The 18,858-nt window shown below is 44.4% G+C and overlaps 1 protein-coding gene across 2 annotated transcripts in view; it reads left to right on the forward strand.

Moving 5' to 3' along the window:
• The window catches only part of HK1 (hexokinase 1), a 131,843-nt gene that overhangs the window by 32,703 nt on the left and 80,282 nt on the right, over window positions 1-18,858 (forward strand). The window contains exons 3-4 of one of the 2 annotated variants that reach the window (XM_061405185.1): window positions 8,448-8,544; window positions 12,335-12,382. In XM_061405185.1, coding sequence (XP_061261169.1) covers window positions 8,518-8,544; window positions 12,335-12,382 — 75 coding nt within the window. In that variant the 5' untranslated portion in view covers window positions 8,448-8,517. The remainder of the gene's footprint in view (window positions 1-8,447; window positions 8,545-12,334; window positions 12,383-18,858) is intronic. The other variant, XM_061405186.1, reaches the window with a different exon arrangement.

Below are 18,858 nucleotides of genomic sequence, written 5' to 3' on the forward strand. Positions count from 1 at the left end.
GAGAGGAGTTACCCTGCGTCCAAGGCAGGGGCGGCGGCCGGGAGGAGCTACTCCACATTCCCACGCCCGAGGCCAGGGGCGGTGGCTGGGAGGAGCTACCCCACGCCCCCACGCCTGAGGCCAGGGGAGGCTGCCTGGAGGAGCATCCCCACGCCCGAGGCCAGGGGTGGCGGCCGGGAGGACCAACCCTACCTCCAAGAAGCCGTGACTGTGCGGGCGCAGGAGGGCCTAGAGGAGCTATCCCATGTTGAAGGTCAGGAAGGGCGGCAGTGAGGAGATAACCCTCATCCAAGGTAAGGGGCAGCCGTGAAGAGATACCCCACGCCCAAGGTAAGAGAAACCCAAGTAAGACGGTAGGTGTTGCAAGAGGGCATCAGAGGGCAGACACACTGAAACCATACTTAGAGAAAACTAGCATGCTCAGGGTCAGATAAAGTTTTACTAAATATGACCATGATACCCTTCCATGTCAAGTCAAAGGCTAAGGTAATGTGTTGGAATGTATCTATATATTTGCCTGGGTCATCTGTATAGCTTTCCAGGTCTTGTTTGATCTGTCTTAGTTCTAAGAGGGAGAAGGGCTTGTGACCCTGGTTGGTCTGAATTCTCCTCCAGTTTCAACTAAGGGACACACTCGAGTTGGTTTTCATGGAGGGGGTGCTCCCGGATATGGGGGCACATTTGGATATAAGGAAGGAGTGCTAGGCAACTCAGGAGCCATGGGAGATGAGCCTTCACGAGGAGCTTCCTTCTCTTGATTGTTCCTCACACCATTTGCCTAGTAGGCTCACTTTTAGGGCATACAACAACCCCATACTTAAGACAGAGTTCCTTCGTATCTCTTAGTTGGAAAAAAATTTGCACATAGGGGATCTCTGTCCATTTCCTTTGTCTTTTGCAGAATAAGTCTAGCTGCAGGATGGTATTGTAATTTAAGTTCTCATCCTCAGGCCAGTGTTCCTTGTCCCCCAGAGGATACTGTGGCCATGCAGTAGCACAAAAGAATTTTAAGAGACTTCTCCTTGGGGTTAGAGGATCGAACAGCTTCCAGTTATCAAGGCTGCATCTCAAGGGTGTCTGTTGGGAAGTGGATCGGTTATTTCCCATCAGAAAGACAGTCATGACAGGCAGGGGAAAAAAAAAAAAAAAAAACTAATAGGCCTCCTTCTATTTTTATGGGTGAACTTCATTAGGGGTGAGTCTTTCTAAAGCTTATCCTACCCAGTACTGTTGCAACCTGAGAGCCAGGCATCCCTGGGTCAGGGTGCAGATCCCCAGGTAGGCTTAGGCCTGACAGCCTCCTGGAGATTGAATCCCCGAGCAGGTTGAGGCAGGTCGGCCTTCCAAGAATTGGGTCTCTGGGCAGTCGAGGCATGTCGACCTCCTGGGATCCCTGGACAGGCAGATCCCCGGACAGGTGGATCCCCAAGCAGGTTGAGGCATGACAACCTTCCGAGGACCAGATCCCTAGGCAGGTCAAGGCAGGTCGACTTCCTGGGGACCTCAGACTGGAGTTGGGCATCCCCAAGGTCTCCAGTGTGACCAGTGCTGGGTAGAATTAAGGGGACACGACTGAGCAACTGAACTGAACTGAACTGAATCTTAACTCATTGCTGGTTTGTCCACTGTGGATGGGAATAGATACCATGATGTAAAGCAATCCAAGTCTGTGCCCTGAGACTGAGAACCTGGTGAAACAACCATAAGCCTTATCCTTTTATTGCTCTGTGAAAGTGAAGTCGCTCAGTCGTGTCTGACTCTTTGCGATCTCATGGACTGTAGCCTACCAGGCTCCTCCATCCATGCGATTTTCTTATTGCTCTAAGGGAATGTAAATCACTGATTTCCTCTCCTAGTCTTCCATAAGAGCAGTTTAGGGTGTTTTCAGTGGTAAACATTTCATTGTCATAGACCCACTCTAGGTAATAACAGAAGTAGTGACAAAGGAGTGGGTTATCTGGTCCTGTTAGAGGCATTAAGAGTATTTTAATTCTAAGCAGGATGGAGCAAAGTTACCTACAAGGGGGGAGGGTCCTGGTTGTAGGAGTTAGTAAGTGGCTTAAAAACAAATTGACAAGGGGCAACAAACCAGATGTTCCATAAAAATGGAGTGGAGATTTGATCTGGGGGTATGTTTGTAACTTTAGAAGAAGGATGGTAAGGGTCTGGGTCCAAACAGCCTGCAGGGCTAACTCCCAAAGTGGCAAACATTATCCCTTGAAGCCCAATTGCCCTTGGAGGGATGCCACCAACAGATGGACTTCTAACAGGCATTGTGTGCCTGTCACCCACCCTAGCGGGTTCACTGAGAGATGCTGTTGTTGCACATGTTATAGGAAACATGGAAGATGAAGGCCTGAATATCTAGAAAGATTGGATATTACACAGTATTTCTCTTGCAAGGGCTAGCTATCTTCTGTTTGTCCATCCAGAAGATTGTAGCAGCAACATTGTGAGCCTAGACAACATTGTGGGCTCAGGAAAAGAGCATGTAACAGGAGGGAAGGGGGCAGGGCACAACTTTTGAAAGAACGCATGGCCCAAGGACATAACATAAACTGACTAAAATCAAATGGGTTCAAGATGACAAGTCAAATTCAACTAAACCTTGATCCTCAATCTGCAAGCTAATTGACACACCCAGAGGTGCCAAGACAGTTCCAGGGCACTGTCTAAAGACCAAGGAGTTGGTGGTTCCCCAATTGTTGGGATGGTCCTCCCACTCATTAGCATACAAAATCACCCAGCTTGGAAAAACTAACCATACCACATTCCATGGCCACCACATTCACCCTCTTTGATAGCCCACACCCTGTGGACTGTACTTCTCTATAAATCCAAACAAACCCACCTCTTACCTATTGCTGTGTCTCTCACTGAATTTTTTTGCAATGAGACATCAAGACCCTGAGCTTCATTAGGTCTTAAAACCAGGCACCATGGGTTTTGGCCAGGCTCAAGTCTCAGGAGAGAGGACCTGAAGGATGGGAGGAAAAAGCAGTGGGAAAAACGTGCCAAGGAATCCCCTTCATAACCTGCTGGAAAATCTACTAAATACCTGACCTGTGCTCACAGTTTTCATTGGCCTGATCCTTGGCACAAAGAAGATTAAGGACAGAAGAACCCCCACCTGCTTGGGCAACAGCTACAAGAGCACAGAGGACAGTGGAGCCTTTGTAACACACTGGGGAGTAGCCTCTCCAGAGTCCCTCAATTGCACCCACTTCCACTCGCCTGTTTGCTGGGTGTTCAAGGAGACAGGCAACAGGAGATTGTAAAGGAATTAAGATTTTGTTAGCCATATGTCCTTCAAGCCATATGGGCGAGGACTTCCTACCCCAACCAGAGGTCTTCTAGAATCTGGGACTGAGCTGCATGAGCTTCCTGCTGAGTTTATTTTTGTTGTCGCAGTTTCCAGCATGCTGGGCTTCTTGTCACTTCCACTGCACTGAGGTTTCTTTGCATTCAGCTTCCACCACAGGAGCTTTTGCTGATTTGGGCTTCTGCTGTGTTTGACCTCTGCCTTTCAGGGACCAAGCTGAGCTTGTTTCAGCCAGGTTAAATCCGAGAAACGGCACCATAGATGTCTGAGGAGTTTGTAATTTCCTCGGTTCTGTTTCACCACAGCAAAAATTTGAAGTGACGGACGGATCAGTGTTACAGCTCAGTTTTATTTGGCAAGCAAAGGAAAATACAACCTCAAGGCATGAGGGTGGGCCGACCCAAACGATGTGAAGAGAAGAGAAGCCCAATTTTGGCTCTTGTTTTTATGTTTGCTCTCCTTCCCCTGAGCCTGCCCTGTGCAAATTGGGCTAGCCAGGAGGGCTGTTTGTTTTACCTGAGGTCTTCAATCCGGTCCTCAGACCTTCTTTTGTTCTATTTTCACCGACTTTTCCCTTCTTTGTCTTTTAGCCATTGCCATTCTGGACTCCTTTTTCCTATTCTAACTACCTAACACTATCATTGCTCTTTAATTGCTATAAACTCTGCAAGGGCAGGGAATGTGTCAATCTTTTTCACTACAGTGCTCCTAACATCTAGTATAAATAAATACTCAGTGAATGGACATCTTTATAATTTCACCTTTGAGAATTACAGAGAGGTATTTTCTCATGCTTCATAATGAGGCTATATCTGGCAGCTTGATACCCACACCTGGGCTTCTCTGAGTTAGAATAATCTGTTGCCCGCTCTGAGTTGGTAAGTGTAGATATAACATTAATAATAATAATGGCCATATTTATTTAGTACTAATAGTTGTCACTTATTAAGTACTTATGTATGCCAGGCTTTCCACATTACTTAATCTGCAATGCACATCAGGAGAGTTCCTAGACTCTACTAAACCTCCAGATTCAAAAATTGCCACAGTCCACACTTGGCCCCATTCTGCATGCAAGACTATAAGACAGGAACCACAGCTTGCCTGCAGGACAAGTCCAAGTGCTTCTTTTCTGAAGGAGTCTGTGTAGCAGTTCACAGATAGGAGGAGACAAAATCTCATCAGGCAGGTGCAGAATTCCTTTTAGCTTAAAATCTCCCTTCCCCACAGGAGACAAATTTTCTTGTAACAATTCCATGGGGACATCTTCCAGGGTCCCTGTGGGGACAGGACAAGAATCACCACTCTGAGGGAAACCCAAAACTATGGTATTCTATCTAGTGTTTATAGTTAGTCCAACCAAGAGCAATCTACCAATCAGGGATGATCTTTATCCTAGGAGATGTTGCTTAGAAATAAATTTGACATACTACCCTTACCAGGTAAGTAGGGGAACAGAGCTGGAGCACTAACTAAGGCCATGTTCTAGTGCAAATAGGGGTGTACCCTGGTGGTTTAGTGGTTGGGATTTCAGGCATTCACTGCCATGTCCTGAATTCAATCCCTGGTGAGAGAGCTCAGGGTCTTCCCAGGTAAATAATCCATCTGCCAATGCAGGAGACACAGGAGACTTGGGTTTGATTCCTGGGTTGGGAAGATCCCCTGGAGGAGGAAATGGCAGCCCACTACAGTATTCTTGTCTGGACAATTCCATGGACAGAGGAACCTGGCAGGCTACAGTTCATGCGGCTGCAGAGTCAGACACAACTGAGCATGCACACACGCAAGCATGAGAGAACTGAGATTCTGCAAGCCGTGTGGTGCAGCCAAAAAAGAAAGTAGAGAAGGGTCATTCGTTGTCACCTATTATGACCTCCACCTTAGATACAAGGAAACATAGAGAAGTTCAGTAAGTAGCAGAGCAAGGATTGAGCCCAGGTCCTAGGCTGCATTGCTATTTTGTTATTCTATCTAACATTCTTTTTATAAAAATTGAATTAAATCATAAATTGCAAAGCAAAATGTTTGTTGCCCATAGGTCATACTTTTCTTTGGACTGTGCCAATGATTGGAATTTCATTAGCACTAGATTGATAGAGCTTATTACCTTTTGTTAGTGCCTGTGGAGCAAAGAGGAACCAGGGATAAAAGTAAGCTGGCTTTACACTCCCAGACGGATGTCTCCAAACTTTTTTGGTCATGCACTCTATTGGTAAGATACTTTTGCAGGCACATTCCCAAATGCATGTATTTTAACTATTTTGAGATTTTATACACATATGATTCCACATATGTGGAATGTTCAAAATAGGCAAATCCACAGAGAAAAAAGTAGCTTAGTGGTTGCCAGGGACTAGGGTGGGGAGAGTAAGTGGGGAGTATCTGCTGATGGGTACAAGGTTTCTTTCTTTCTTTCTTTCTTTCTTTTTGGCCATGCCACTCTTCTCTTGGGATCTTAGTTCCCTGACCAGACGTGGAACCTGTGCCGTCAGCAGTGAAATCATGGAGTCCTAACTACTGGACAGCCAGGGAATTCCCTACAGGGTTTCTTTGACGGTGATGAAAATATCCTGGAATTAGATAGTGGTGATGTTTGCACAACCTTATGCATACACTAAAACCACCAAAGTATACACGTACTTTGAAATGTGAATCTTTTGGTATGTGAATTATATCTCAATTTTTTAAAAATTATATACATTTAGTAAGGTACTAAAATAATGTACGCATTATAAAGACTAGCCTAAAAAAGTTACAGGTTTCGATTTTAAAAGTTGTAAATAAAAGTCCTGATCGCATCTTCAGTCACCCCAACAGACTGTCTTGTGTTCCCTGTGGACTCACTTTTTTAAACCATCTCTGAACAGGCTGTGCCCCCTAATTATTAGCCTTTTCTGGCTCTCAGTAAATGCGCTTTCTTCTTTCACAGCTGTTTTGGATTTCAGTAAATTTGCTTATCAATCAACAGGAATGATGGTTGATGAACATATCCTGAATACGCACTAGATGCCAAGCTTCTAAGCCTATGTACCTCATTCCTGTGTGGCTCTATTATTATTCTCCCCGTTTTACAGTTGAGGAAACTGAGACTCAGATAGGCCAAGTAACTTTTCCAGAGTCAAGGCTATTATGTGGCTGAATAGGGCTCCAAACCAAGTAGCCCAACCTGTAGACTATGTTCGACACCTACCATGTGCCTAGAACCAGGGAATGTGCCAAGTCCCCATATCTTGGGAGCTTATCCTCTGATGGAAGAGTTGGGGGGGCAGTTAGCAAGTAAATGTCAAAGCACTGATATTTCTAAATTCTCTGAAGAATATTTGATAGCCAAGTTTGTGTCTTTTCTCTTCCAGAAATTCTCAGGATAAAGGAATTAAGTGTGAACTTTTAAATGAAATTTTGTTTAGGTAAACAAATAACAAAGCAACCCCACAAGTTTTGTTTATGCCTCTGAGCTGGGCCAGGGAGGCTTTGGGGTGTCAGGGGTGCTCCAGATATCCTGCCAAGACCAAGTCTGGCAGAATTCACACACCCTGAACTGTTGGGATTCAGTGTCTGCATGCCCAGCTTACGCCAGTGTTTAGAAGCCTGGACTCTTGGCTTACCCTCTGAGAACTGAAAAGGCCCCAAATTGTAGGGAGGCTTTGGATTTGCTGCAGCACCCTAATTGTTAGGCAAATCACATTATGTTTGTAAGCTGTTCATGATATGTAGAGACAATAATATTGCTATGAATTTTGACTTTAGGCTATTGAATAAGGATTCTTGAATTAGCCTTTCTGTATACAAATTCTAAATCTCTACTCAGTGTAACCAACAAAAAATGATGAGATCTTGATTATTGTTGTTGTTATTTAGTCGCTCAGTCATGTCCTGCTCTTTTGCGACCCCAAGGACTGTAGTCCAGCAAGCTCCTCTGTCTATGGACTTTCCCAGGCAAGAATATTGGAGTGTGTTGCCATTTCCTTCTCCAGGGGAATCTTCCTGACCCAGGAATCCAACCCACATCTCCTGCATTGGCAGGCAGATTCTTTACCACTGAGTCACCAGAGAAGCCACTGAGATCTTGATTAATTGACATGAGAAGATTTTCATAATATCGTATTCCATGGAAAAAAGTAGATTTTAAAAGTATATTATAGCATGATTCCATCTTTGTATTCATATTGGTATGTAGTTATCTGGAGAAAAATATAAGGAAGGGGCAGGTACCACAATGTTAATAGAGCTGGTTTCTCTGGGAATAAAGCTGATCTAAAATTTTAAACTACTTGTCTGTATTTTCTGACTTTTGTTGTGATGAGTGTACATTGCTTTTGTAATTAGAAAATTATTTTTTTACACAGAGATACTCCCTGTGAAAGTCGCTCAGTCGTTTCTGACTCTTTGCGACCCCATGGACTATACAATCCATAGAATTCTCCAGGCTAGAACACTGGAATGGGTAACTGCTCCCTTCTCTGGGAGATCTTCCCAAACCCAAGTCTCCCGCATTGCAGGTGGATTCTTTACCAGCTGAGCAACCAGGGAAGCCCAGAGATACTCCCTACCCTGTTTGTTTATTTTTTTAAGATTTTTTTCTTAATATGGACTATTTTTAAAGTCTTTATTAAATTTTTTACAATACTGCTCCTGTTTTATATTTTGGTTTTTTGGCCGCTAGGCATGTGGGATCTTTGCTCTCCAGCCAGGGATTGAATCTGCACCCCTTACATTGGAAGATGAAGTCTTAACCACCAGACCACCAGGGAAGTCCCTACCCTGTTTTACACATGGGAGAAGAATGATACTGTGATGAAGATCACGCTTCTGAAACATTGGCGTTGTCTTGGCTAATTTCCGTTCCTACTTGGTTCCTTCCCCAAAGGAGCACCCAGTACCAGACCTCTTTCTAAGCAGAGGCAGCTGAGGCTGGGATGAAGCACCACCTGCAGACTAGGTTCCTGGGAATTTCTTCTGGAATGATAAACTGCCAGAAACCTCATGACAGTTTACTTTTGGAGACACGGGCCTACACTCAGCCCCCAGTCCTCCGTATCTGCCTCTTTAGCATCCCAGCTGGTGAGGACAGGAACGAGGTGACAAGCCCCTGACGCTGCATCCTCTGGACTTTGCTTTTCTCCAGGTGTCAGCGCCCCTGCTGCTGAGAGTGGAAGAGAGGAAAGGACCTCCAGACAGCAAGTGTCCTCCCCACCATGGGGCAGACCTGCCAGCGAGGATGGGTAAGAGCTCCTCTAGCTTTTCTCTGACTTCACAAGGTCACATGTGCCCCTTCCTGCTCAGCCCACTCTCTCTGGCAGGAGTTACATTAGGATCCATTTTACAATGGAAGCCCCAGACCAAGAGCCCTGCAGGGACTTGTTATGGAACAAGTCAGGAGCCCCTCAGATCCAGCCTTTCTCCGTGCAGTTGAATTTTCACCTGAGCCAGAAATGTCCTGACTAAGGTGAGCCCAGAGGATTATTCATGTAACCTCTCTGTTTAATTGCTTCCTAGATAGTCATTTGCAAATTCACAGATGTGTGATGAAAACAAGACTGTGACTTTTTCTATCTAAGAGAAGACTTCCAGAGCTGTTTTCTATGTTGCCATGTAAAAGCTGAAGCCCATTCTTGCCTCTTACAGACAGCTTTGCTGCTCCTTTGGATGTTGAAACACATCCTGGAAGATGTTTACAGGACAGTGTTCTGAGTGGGCTGGCTCATTTTAAATTAACTTGTGCTGCAGCTGGCCCCTCTGGGCAAGGACGCACTGGCTCCTTTTTAAAGTTATGGAAATAGAGTCACTGAGGGGTTTTAAGCCCAACAGACAGTCGGACAATCGCAGAACTAAAGTCTTGGGGACAGAACTCTCTCACACCAGCATCTTACATCTTAAACACTCCTGTGGCCCAAAGCACTCCTGGGTGTCAAATTAATTCTCAAATATGAGCTTGTGAGCTGCTTTAGCCTCCAGGTGAGGGGCTTGGGCACACAGGAGTGGGGTGAGGTGGGGGCTCTTTCCCTCAGTCCTGCAAGACTGGTTTAAAATGCGCCTTTCATCATTTCTGAGATGGACTTTGCAAAGTGTAGCCCAAACACATCCGTCCTACCTCGCAGGGTGTTGAGAGAATTGGATTTAATCTCTTTTCTAACTCCCACGTGGAAGCTCAGTCTTTGTCTCTTCTGTGGAATCTGAGGCGCCTGTTTGGTTACAGTCGGAGACTCTGTGGGTCCCTGGTCTTCAACTTCTTTTCCTTCCCTTATCTCCTTTACTCCACAATCAGAACGAGACAAATTTTGCCTGCCCAGAGGAGGAGGAGGACCTCCCAACTAGAAGGTTTATCTGGGGTGTCGTTGCCACCTCTCCTGGTCCCCACTGCCCCTTTCCTGTGCCCCTGCCTGCTTTTGCCAGCTCCAGGCAGAATGCCACTGAGTGTTTAAAACAGGCCAGGCCAGCCTTGGACTGGGGGCACAAAGCAGCCAGTGTCAGAGGCGCCAGGTGGCAGTCAGCAGGCTTGGCCACTGGCACTTGGAATTTGAGGTCAATCTGTGGGTCTAGGACTGGTCCTCCATGGTACTTGGGGGCCCAGAGAGAGGAACATGGGCTCTGGGGTCTCAGACACAAGCTGAAAACTGCCGATTTGGAGGCTGCTTTGAGCTCTCAAGCAGCCCGGGGTGAGTTGGGATAAGTTGGTGTTGTTGCCCTGTGCTTCTGTATAAATACATGATCTTTTCTGCAGCTGCTGCCATTTCAGGAGCAGTACCCCATGCCGGCCTCTTCAGTTTACATTCCTTTAATTTTCACAAAGGCTCAACAAAGCAGGTATTATTCCCATTTTACAGATGGAGAAACTGAGGCTTGAAGAGGTTAAATTACTTGCCTAATTTTGCACACCTAGTCAGTGGCAGATCTAGGATATAAATTCAGGTCTCTCTGACCCAAAACCTGCGCTCTTTCCACCTTCACATCAAAGTTAAGGCTCAGGGCAAGGCATGCCACTCAAACCATAACTTCCTCAGGACAGTTCTATTTCCAGTTGTTTCAAGCTTAGGAATGTTGTGCTTTGAATATTGAATTCCTACTCTTCATCTAACAAAGGGCCGAAAATTATATGGTTCATTCAGTTTCTTTTTCTTTGGTTCCCTGGCTATCCCAAGCCCCAGACAATATTTTTTACTGACCGCTCACTCTTCTTTCTAGGCCTACAGATATCTGCAAGATTTCATGAGAGCCCTTTCAGGGGAGCTTGCTGTCATGAAGTATCAATGTAAAACCTAGACTGTTTGGGTCTTGGGCATGCAGAAGACATCCCTGGATTGTCCTGGTCATTTGATGCCTTTTCTTGTTTTCCTAGCTTCCCTAGGACCGTGATTTCTCTCTTTCTTTTAGTATTTATTTATTTTATTTGGCTGCACCAGGTCTTCGTTGCAGCTCACAGGATCTTTGTTCTTTGTTGCAGCATGAGGGATCTTTTAGTTATGACCTGAGGGATCTAGTTTCCTGAACTGCGATCGAACCCAGGCCCGTGCATGGGGACCATGGAGTCTTAGCCACTGGACCACCAGGGAAGTCCCAGGGACCATTATATAAGGGCTTCTTTGGTTTGGAGTCTGCTTAGAAGAGGGCGTGGCTTCTCAATTTATAACTGCAAACATTAATTGAGCACCTACTCTCTACTTGAGGCAGGACAAGAAATGCTGAAAAGATAGGGGTTGCCTTTCAGGGGGATGCAGATTTTCCTGCTGGTTCTCACAGGGACTGGCTGCATGTCTGCTGGCTGCCATGCAACCTTCTAGAAACCTCGGTCTCCTTCCTTGAAAGGAGGATTTCCTCTTGTGCTCTGTCACTCTGGATTCCATTCCCTCTCACCCACTGAGAGTGGTGTTTGCAAGAGTCCCAACAGCAGCAAGAGAGAGCAGGCCCCAGCACAAGCCATTGTTCAAGTGCTTGCATCCTGTTGCTACTGTGCTACTGGCCCAAGCAAGTCACACAGGCAGTCCCAGAGTCCCTGTGGGAGGAGACAACACTAGAGCATAGATACAGAGAGGCGAACTGTTGTGGCGGTTTTGTTTGTTTTTTTTTGCAAACAATGTACTATTTATATCCTCCTTATCACCTCAGCTGCCATGATGAAAAAATCCACATGAGCCTGTCTCTTGTTTGGCAGTTCAGTTCAGTCACTCAGTCATGTCTGACTCTGCGACCCCATGGACCGCAGCACACCAGGCCTCCCTGTCCATCACCAACTCCCAGAGTTAACCCAAACTCATGTCCATTGAGTAAGTGATGCCGTCCAACCATCTCATCCTCTGTCATCCCCTTCTCCTCCTTCCCTCAATCTTTTCTAGCATCAGGGTCTTTTCCAATGAGTCAGCTCTTTGCATGAGGTGGCCAAAGTATTGGAGTTTCAGCTTCAACATCAGTCCTTCCAATGAAGGACTTGATTGGCAGCAGCTCTCCAAATCTGTTTGGCAGGGGAAATTGTTAGAGGGTTATGGAAGGACGGGGTGTTAACTCATCAAGTGGTCACTGCTTAATGCCCACAGTTCCTCCACACTCATCCGGGAAGCATCTCACCCTGCAGTCTTGGGGATGCAGTGGGGCCAGTGGTTCAGCAGAGACAGATTCCTGTGTTCCCATGGCTTCCCTACCCACCTTTCTAGCAGCTAGCTCAGCCAGCTGTGCTTTCATTATTGATGAGCATGTCTGCCTTCTCTCGTGGACTGTGGCTCCCTGAGGGCAGAGCTACTGTTGTTTTCATCCTTGAAGCTCCGCCTTCTAGCACAGGGCCCAGCACATTTGTAAATACCTAATGAAGGCTGATGTGAATCAATTCATGAATCGAAGATTTCTGAGCTCGGCTGCATTTCATCCAGAGGCTCATTTGCCGCTATAGGATATGCTTAGGTATTTCAAGGTTACGTGTAATTACTTTCACTTTCTGAGCATTGTTGGTTAATTATAAGCACCAATGTGCCGTGAATGCAACTTGCATGCCTCTATAACACCTTATCTTGTCCTGTCTTTAAGGGTACAGAAACTGAAAATTCAATCCAGCCCCCACTTACTGAAAGTAAGGTAAGAGACCTCAGTGTTATTTCCATTTCCTTCTGTAATGTTTTTGTAGAAGAGACCTAGTCTAGGGCAATTCCCTTTGGAAATTCTGATCATGGTTTTACTGAGAAGCCCTGCAGTGGATTCTGGGGTGAGGGCCCAGACCACCCTCCAGGGCAGAGGCTTTTGGAGAGGACTTTGTTCCTAGGCTCCCTTCTTAACCCTTTTTTTTTTTTTTTTGAATATTATTAAGTTTTACTGGAGTATAGCTGCTTTACAGTGTTGTGTTAATCATCCATGCATATACATATATCCACTCTTTTTTGGATTTCCTTCCCATTTAGGTCACCACAAAGCACTGAATTGGGGCTCCCTGAACTGTACCATAGGTTCTCATTTATTATCTATTTTATACATAGTATCAATAGGGTATATGTGTCAATCCCAGTCTTCTAATTCATTCCACCCACTGCCTTCCCCTCTTGGTGTCCATACATTTGTTCTCTATGTCTGTGTCTCTATTATCATTTTGCAAATAAGACCATCTATACTATTTTTATAGATTCCACATATATGCGTTAATATACAACATCTGAGCCCTTTCTTAGAAGCAAAATGCTAAGCATCAGAGCAAAACACAGCGCTCTGCAGTCTTGGAGCTGTGTGGCATCCTGACTGTGGGAGACTCTGGGAGATGGAATGGAAGGGTCTCTTGCCTCTCTTGTCTCTTCCAGTGTGCTGGAGCAGGCTTGTCAGGAAACTGATGCCCACTCCTCCACCCCCGAGGATGGACAGGTCTCAGATCTTCCCTACTGGCATCACCCATGTGCTCCCAAAACAGAATGTTCTGTGCCATTTGAGGTGGGCACCCCCCTCTCATTCCCCAAGCTGGCACTTTACAGTGTCTTTAAAATTGCAACAGGGAGTTCCCTGGTGGCCTAGTAGTTATGATTCTGGGCTTTCACTGTCATGGCCTGGGTTCAATCCCTGGTTGGGGAACTGAGATGCTGCAAGTCATGCTGGTGCAGCCAAAAAAAAAAAAAAAAAAAATTGCAACAAGTAGATCTGAGGTGGATTGCTTCATGCAAAGCTGGTAAATTAGAGCCCTTAAGGCCAATTTGCTGGCAGAAAAGCAGAATAACTCTTGATTTCTCCTACATCTGGGCCCACTATCTGGTCCTAGGTGAGGCTCAAGGCTGGGTTGGTATTCATAGCCACCTCTGCCCTGACCCTTATTCCACTGATTGTATAGCTCTATTTTTCTCCTTTCCAAAATAAATAAGAGTCTCCATTGTTTGAGGATTTATGGTTGAGAAGTGAAGCTCAACAGAAAAAAGTTACAACATAGGGTGACATGTGACTTAAGAGCCAGATGAAGTAGGACTCAGCCATGTCTTGGGAAGAGAAGGAAGGTTGGATAGAAGAGGTGAGATTTGCAGAGGGTCTTGATTGAGGAAGGAATTTGTAAGGGCAAGATATACATGCTCAGCAGAGAGAGTAGAGCCTGGAACAGATGGAAAGGAGCCTGCAGAGGCTGTCTGGTGTGATACTGATGAGGAAGACACAAGGGGAGGCTGATGAAGTTGGGCGGGGCGGGCACTGGGTGTCTGGTTAAGGAACTCTAGCGGCTGGGTCCAAAAGATCTTTAGGCTGAGGCATCATGTGACTACATTGCATTCTGTCTGGCAGTGGCAAGGAGCATGAGCCTTGGGCATCCAGGAAACTCAGACATGGGGATGTGGGGATACGTCTAGAGAGATCCCCAGAGGTGTGTGTGCAAGATAATCCACTCAGAGTGGGAAGAAAATAGTACAAGTTCCACTGTTACAAGTTCCATTGTAACCGATTTCTTGATGGTAACCTTGCTTGGTTAGACTCTCAGATGGTTAGTAGTATCATCTTGCACCTAGGGTCTCACAATGAGAAGTGGTTGTTAGCGGCCCCTTTGTTTCCTGAACCATTTTAAGTGTATTATTAGGCTTTATATCTTCAAACTGCTTGGTTGAAGATTTTTTGTTCTTTATTTTTGTTTTTTCATATGTTTTGTTTTTCAGTTTTCTGGGTAATGTTTTATTTTTATATAATTCCAAAATTAAACTAGTTGAAGTTTTATGCATGATATTATCTGGCTTTAACTAGACTGACCCTTACAAAACACGCAAGTGGCTGAGAAAGATTTCTACATAGAAACTGGATTAAAGCTAATGAACAGTGAGAAATAAGAGTGCTGATTACTTTCCTATCTCTAATACAAGCTACTCATCAGTCACACCTTGGGATTAAAAGAAACAAAAGGTCTGATCAAATATAATAAGTAATCAGTCAAAAAAATTAAAGTGAGCAAGGCTATTTGAATTCTGTCTCTACTTCATATATCACTAATGATGACCTAGTCCCTATTTACATAGAAAGCCTTGAAATAATTAGCTAGTGATACATTAGGCCACAGCCTTTTAAAATGGTTTATTTCATCTTTATCTCTTTATTTTTATTAAAGTATAATTGACTAGCAGTCAAATGCATAAATCCTAAGTGTTAGATCAATAATTTTGAACACACGTATGCACCTGTATGGGCTTCCCTCACAGCTCAGTTTGTGAAGAATCTGCCTGCAATGCAGGAGACCCCAGTTTGATCCCTGGGTTGGGAAGATCCCCTGGAGAAGGGAAAGGCTACCCAGTCCAGTATTCTGGCCTGGAGAATTTCATGGAGTGTGTAGTCCATGGGGGTCGCAAAGAGTCTGACATGACTGAGCAACTTTCGCTCACTCACTCATGCACCTGTATAGGCTTCCACGTGGCTCAGCTGCTAAAGAATCTGCCTGCAATGCAGGAGACCTGGGTTCGATCCCCAGGGAGGGAAGATCCCCTGGAGAAGGGAATGGCAACTCACTCCAGTATTCTCGCCTGGGAAATCCTATGGACACAGGAGTCTGGCGGGCTACAGTCCAAAGAGTTGGACATGACTGAGCAACTATTACTCACACTCATATGCACCTATATAACCATCATGCAGTTCAAAATATAGAACATTTCCATCACTCCCCAAAATCTCCTCATGCCCCTTTCCAGTCACTGCTTCCCCATCCCCTGTCCTGAAGTTTTCCTTGTTTTGATCTCTAGCACCATAGGTTGGGTTTCTTGTTCTTGAACCTCATGTAAATATAATCATACACATGTGCTCTTTGGTATCTGGCTTTAACGTTTTTATATTGCTGCATATATTCATTCCTACATGATTTTGTATATAGAAGGTCCTAAGATACACACACCCCCCCCCAAAACTGTTAGAATTAATACACACATCCAGCAAGGATAGAAAATCCATACACAAAAATCAGTGGATTTCTATACATTTACAAAGAAAATCCAAAATTAAATTAAGAAAACAATTTCATTTATAATAGCACCAAAAAGAACAAAACATTTAGGAGTGAACTTAAAAGACGTGTAAGACTTATACTATGAAAACTACAAACATGTTGAAAGAAATTAAAGAAGATCTAAATAAATGGAAAGACATGCCATGTTCATGTATATTGAAAGCCTTAATACTGTTCAGATAGCAATATTCTTCAAATTGATGTATAGATTCAACACAATCCCTATCAAAATCCCAGCTGGCTTCTCTGCAGAAATTGACAAGTGAATCCTAAAATTCATATGGAAATGGAAGGGACTCAGAATAGCCAAAACATCTTTCATAAAAAGAAGAAAGTTGAAGGACTCATATTTCCTATTTTCAAAGCTTATAAAGATAGTGTGGTACTGGTGTAAGGATGGACATATAAACCAATGGAATAGAATTAAAAGTCCAGAAATAAACCCCAACACCTTACAATCATTTGATTTTTGACAGGGATATCAGAACAATTCAATGGGGGTTAAGAATAATCTCTTCAACAAATGGTGCTGGGACTATTGGATATCCACATGTGAAAGCATGAGGTTGAATCCCTACCTCATTCCATAAGCAGTTCAGTTCAGTTCAGTCACTCAGTAGTGTCTGACTCTTTGCAACCCCACGGACTGCAGCACACCAGGCTTCCCTGTCCATCACCAACTCCCGGAGCTTGCTCAAACTCATGTCCAGCAAGAAATATGAAAAACTTAATTCAAAAGACCTAAATGCAATAGCTAAAATTATAAAACTCTTAGAAGAAAACATAGGTATGAATCTTGGTGACCTTGGTTTGGCAGTGTTTTCTTAATGTGATACCTGTTATGGACTGAATTGCCACTGCTGCTGCTGCTGCTAAGTCGCTTCAGTCGTGTCTGACTGTGCGACCCCATAGACGGCAGCCCACCAGGCTCCCCCGTCCCTGGGATTCTCCAGGCAAGACTGAATTATGTCTCCACAAAATTTATGTATCGAAGTCTTAGCCCCCAGTACCTCAGAATATAACCACATTTGGAGATAGGGTCTTCAGTAAGCTAAAATGAGCTCTTCGGGGTGGACTCTCATCCACCCTGACTGGTATTTCTACAACGATGAAGTCTGGATACACAAAGAGATATCAGGGGTCTGTGCACGAGACAGAAGGTCGTATCAGGAAGCAGCCGTCTACAAGCCAAGGAGAGAGGCCCCGGAAGAAACCAAACCTACTAACACTGTGGTCTTGGAAAATTCTAAAATTTGGAAAGCTTCTAAAATTGTGAGAGGGTAAATTTCTGTTGTTTAAGCTTAACATCCAGTCAGTGATATTTTGTTATGGTAGCCCTAGCTAACGAATACAATACCAAAAGAATCCCTGAAGTGGAGACAACCAGCTGTGTATTAACGATGAGTGGATAAACAAACTGTGATACAGCTGCACAACAGAATATTATTCAGATATTTAAAAGACTGAAGTTCAGATATGTACTACAACATGAATGAACCTTAAAAACATATGCTAGTACAGAAGAACCTATTTTCAAAACAGAAATAGAGACACAGACATAGAGAATGGACACACGGATACCAGGGTTGGAAGGGGGTTGGGATGAAGTGGGAGAATGGGACTATACACATTGCTCCCACTAAGTTGCCTCAGTCGTGTCCGACTCTGTGCGACCCCATAGATGGCAGCCCACCAGGCTCTGCCATCCCTGGGATTCTCCAGGCAAGAACACTGCAGTGGGTTGCCATTTCCTTCTCCAATGCATGAAAGTGAAAAGTGAAAGTGAAGTCACTCAGTCATGTCCGACTCTTCACGACCCCATGGACTGCAGCGCACCAGGCTCCTCCGTCCATGGGATTTTCCAGGCAAGAGTACTGGAGTGGGGTGCCATTGCCTTCTCCACTATACACACTACTGTGTATAAAATAGGTAACTAATGAGAACCCACCATATAGCACAGAGAACTCTACTCAACGCTCTGTGGGGACCTAAATGGGAAGGAAATCTAAACAAGAGGGGATATATGTATAGACAGAGCTGATTCACTTTGCGGTACAGCAGAAACTAACACAACATTGTAAAGCAACTATACTCCAAAAAACTTAAGAATGATGAGAAAATATGGTAAATAAAAGAAGCCAGTCACCAAAGATTGTATGATTCCACTTTTACGAAATGTCCAGAATAGGCAAATCTGTAGAGACAAAAAGCAGATTAGAGGTTGCTCGGGGCTGGGGAGTGTGGACTTTGGATGGGAAGGGACAGGTAATGGATATGGGGTTTCTTTAGGGGATGACGAAAATGTTCTAAAATTGATTGTGGTGAGGATCTCACAACTCTGCAACTATATTAAAAATCATTGAATCTTATACTTTAAATGTGCATATATGGTAGTCAATTATATCTCAATAATATTGGTACCCCTAAATTGTTTTTTGTTTTTTATACATGAGAAGTATAAAGTATGTATGGATATACTACAATTTGTTTATCCCCTGTCTTGCTCATGGACATTTGGGTGGCTTCTAGTTTTGGCTATTACTGATAACGTGTTGTGAATTTTTGTATACAAATCTTTGTAGGGACATATACCCTAATTTCTCTTGGGTAAATACCCAGGAAAAGTATTGCTGGGTCATGGGGTCGGTGCCTATGAGACTTTATTAGAAACAACCAAACAGTTCTAAAGTAGCTGTATCATTTAAACTCCCATCTGTCTCATCCATTTTCATGTGTAGCATAGACATTTAGGTGTGTTTTACAACATACTTATTAGTATAGTAAGTGAAACTAAGTAAGTGAAGTCACTCAGTCGTGTCCGACTCTTTGCAACCCCATGGACCGTAGCCTACCAGGCTCCTCGTCCATGGGATTCTCCAGGCAAGAGTACTGGAGTGGGTTGCCATTTCCTTCTCCAGGGGATCTTCCCGACCCAGGGATCAAACCGGCGTTGCAGGCAGGCGCTTTAACCTCTGAGCCACCTGCATTAATAGTTGTAAAACGTTTTTACTACATTGAGATACACGATCAAAACTTTTTTACTATAGGGATTTCTAAACAGATAAGCTCTGTAGCCAGGAGCTAAGAGAGAGTAGATACTGTGCTAAAAGAAATGTAT

The sequence above is a fragment of the Bos javanicus genome, chromosome 28 (genome assembly GCF_032452875.1).
Source record: "Bos javanicus breed banteng chromosome 28, ARS-OSU_banteng_1.0, whole genome shotgun sequence".
Taxonomy (NCBI): domain Eukaryota; kingdom Metazoa; phylum Chordata; class Mammalia; order Artiodactyla; family Bovidae; genus Bos; species Bos javanicus.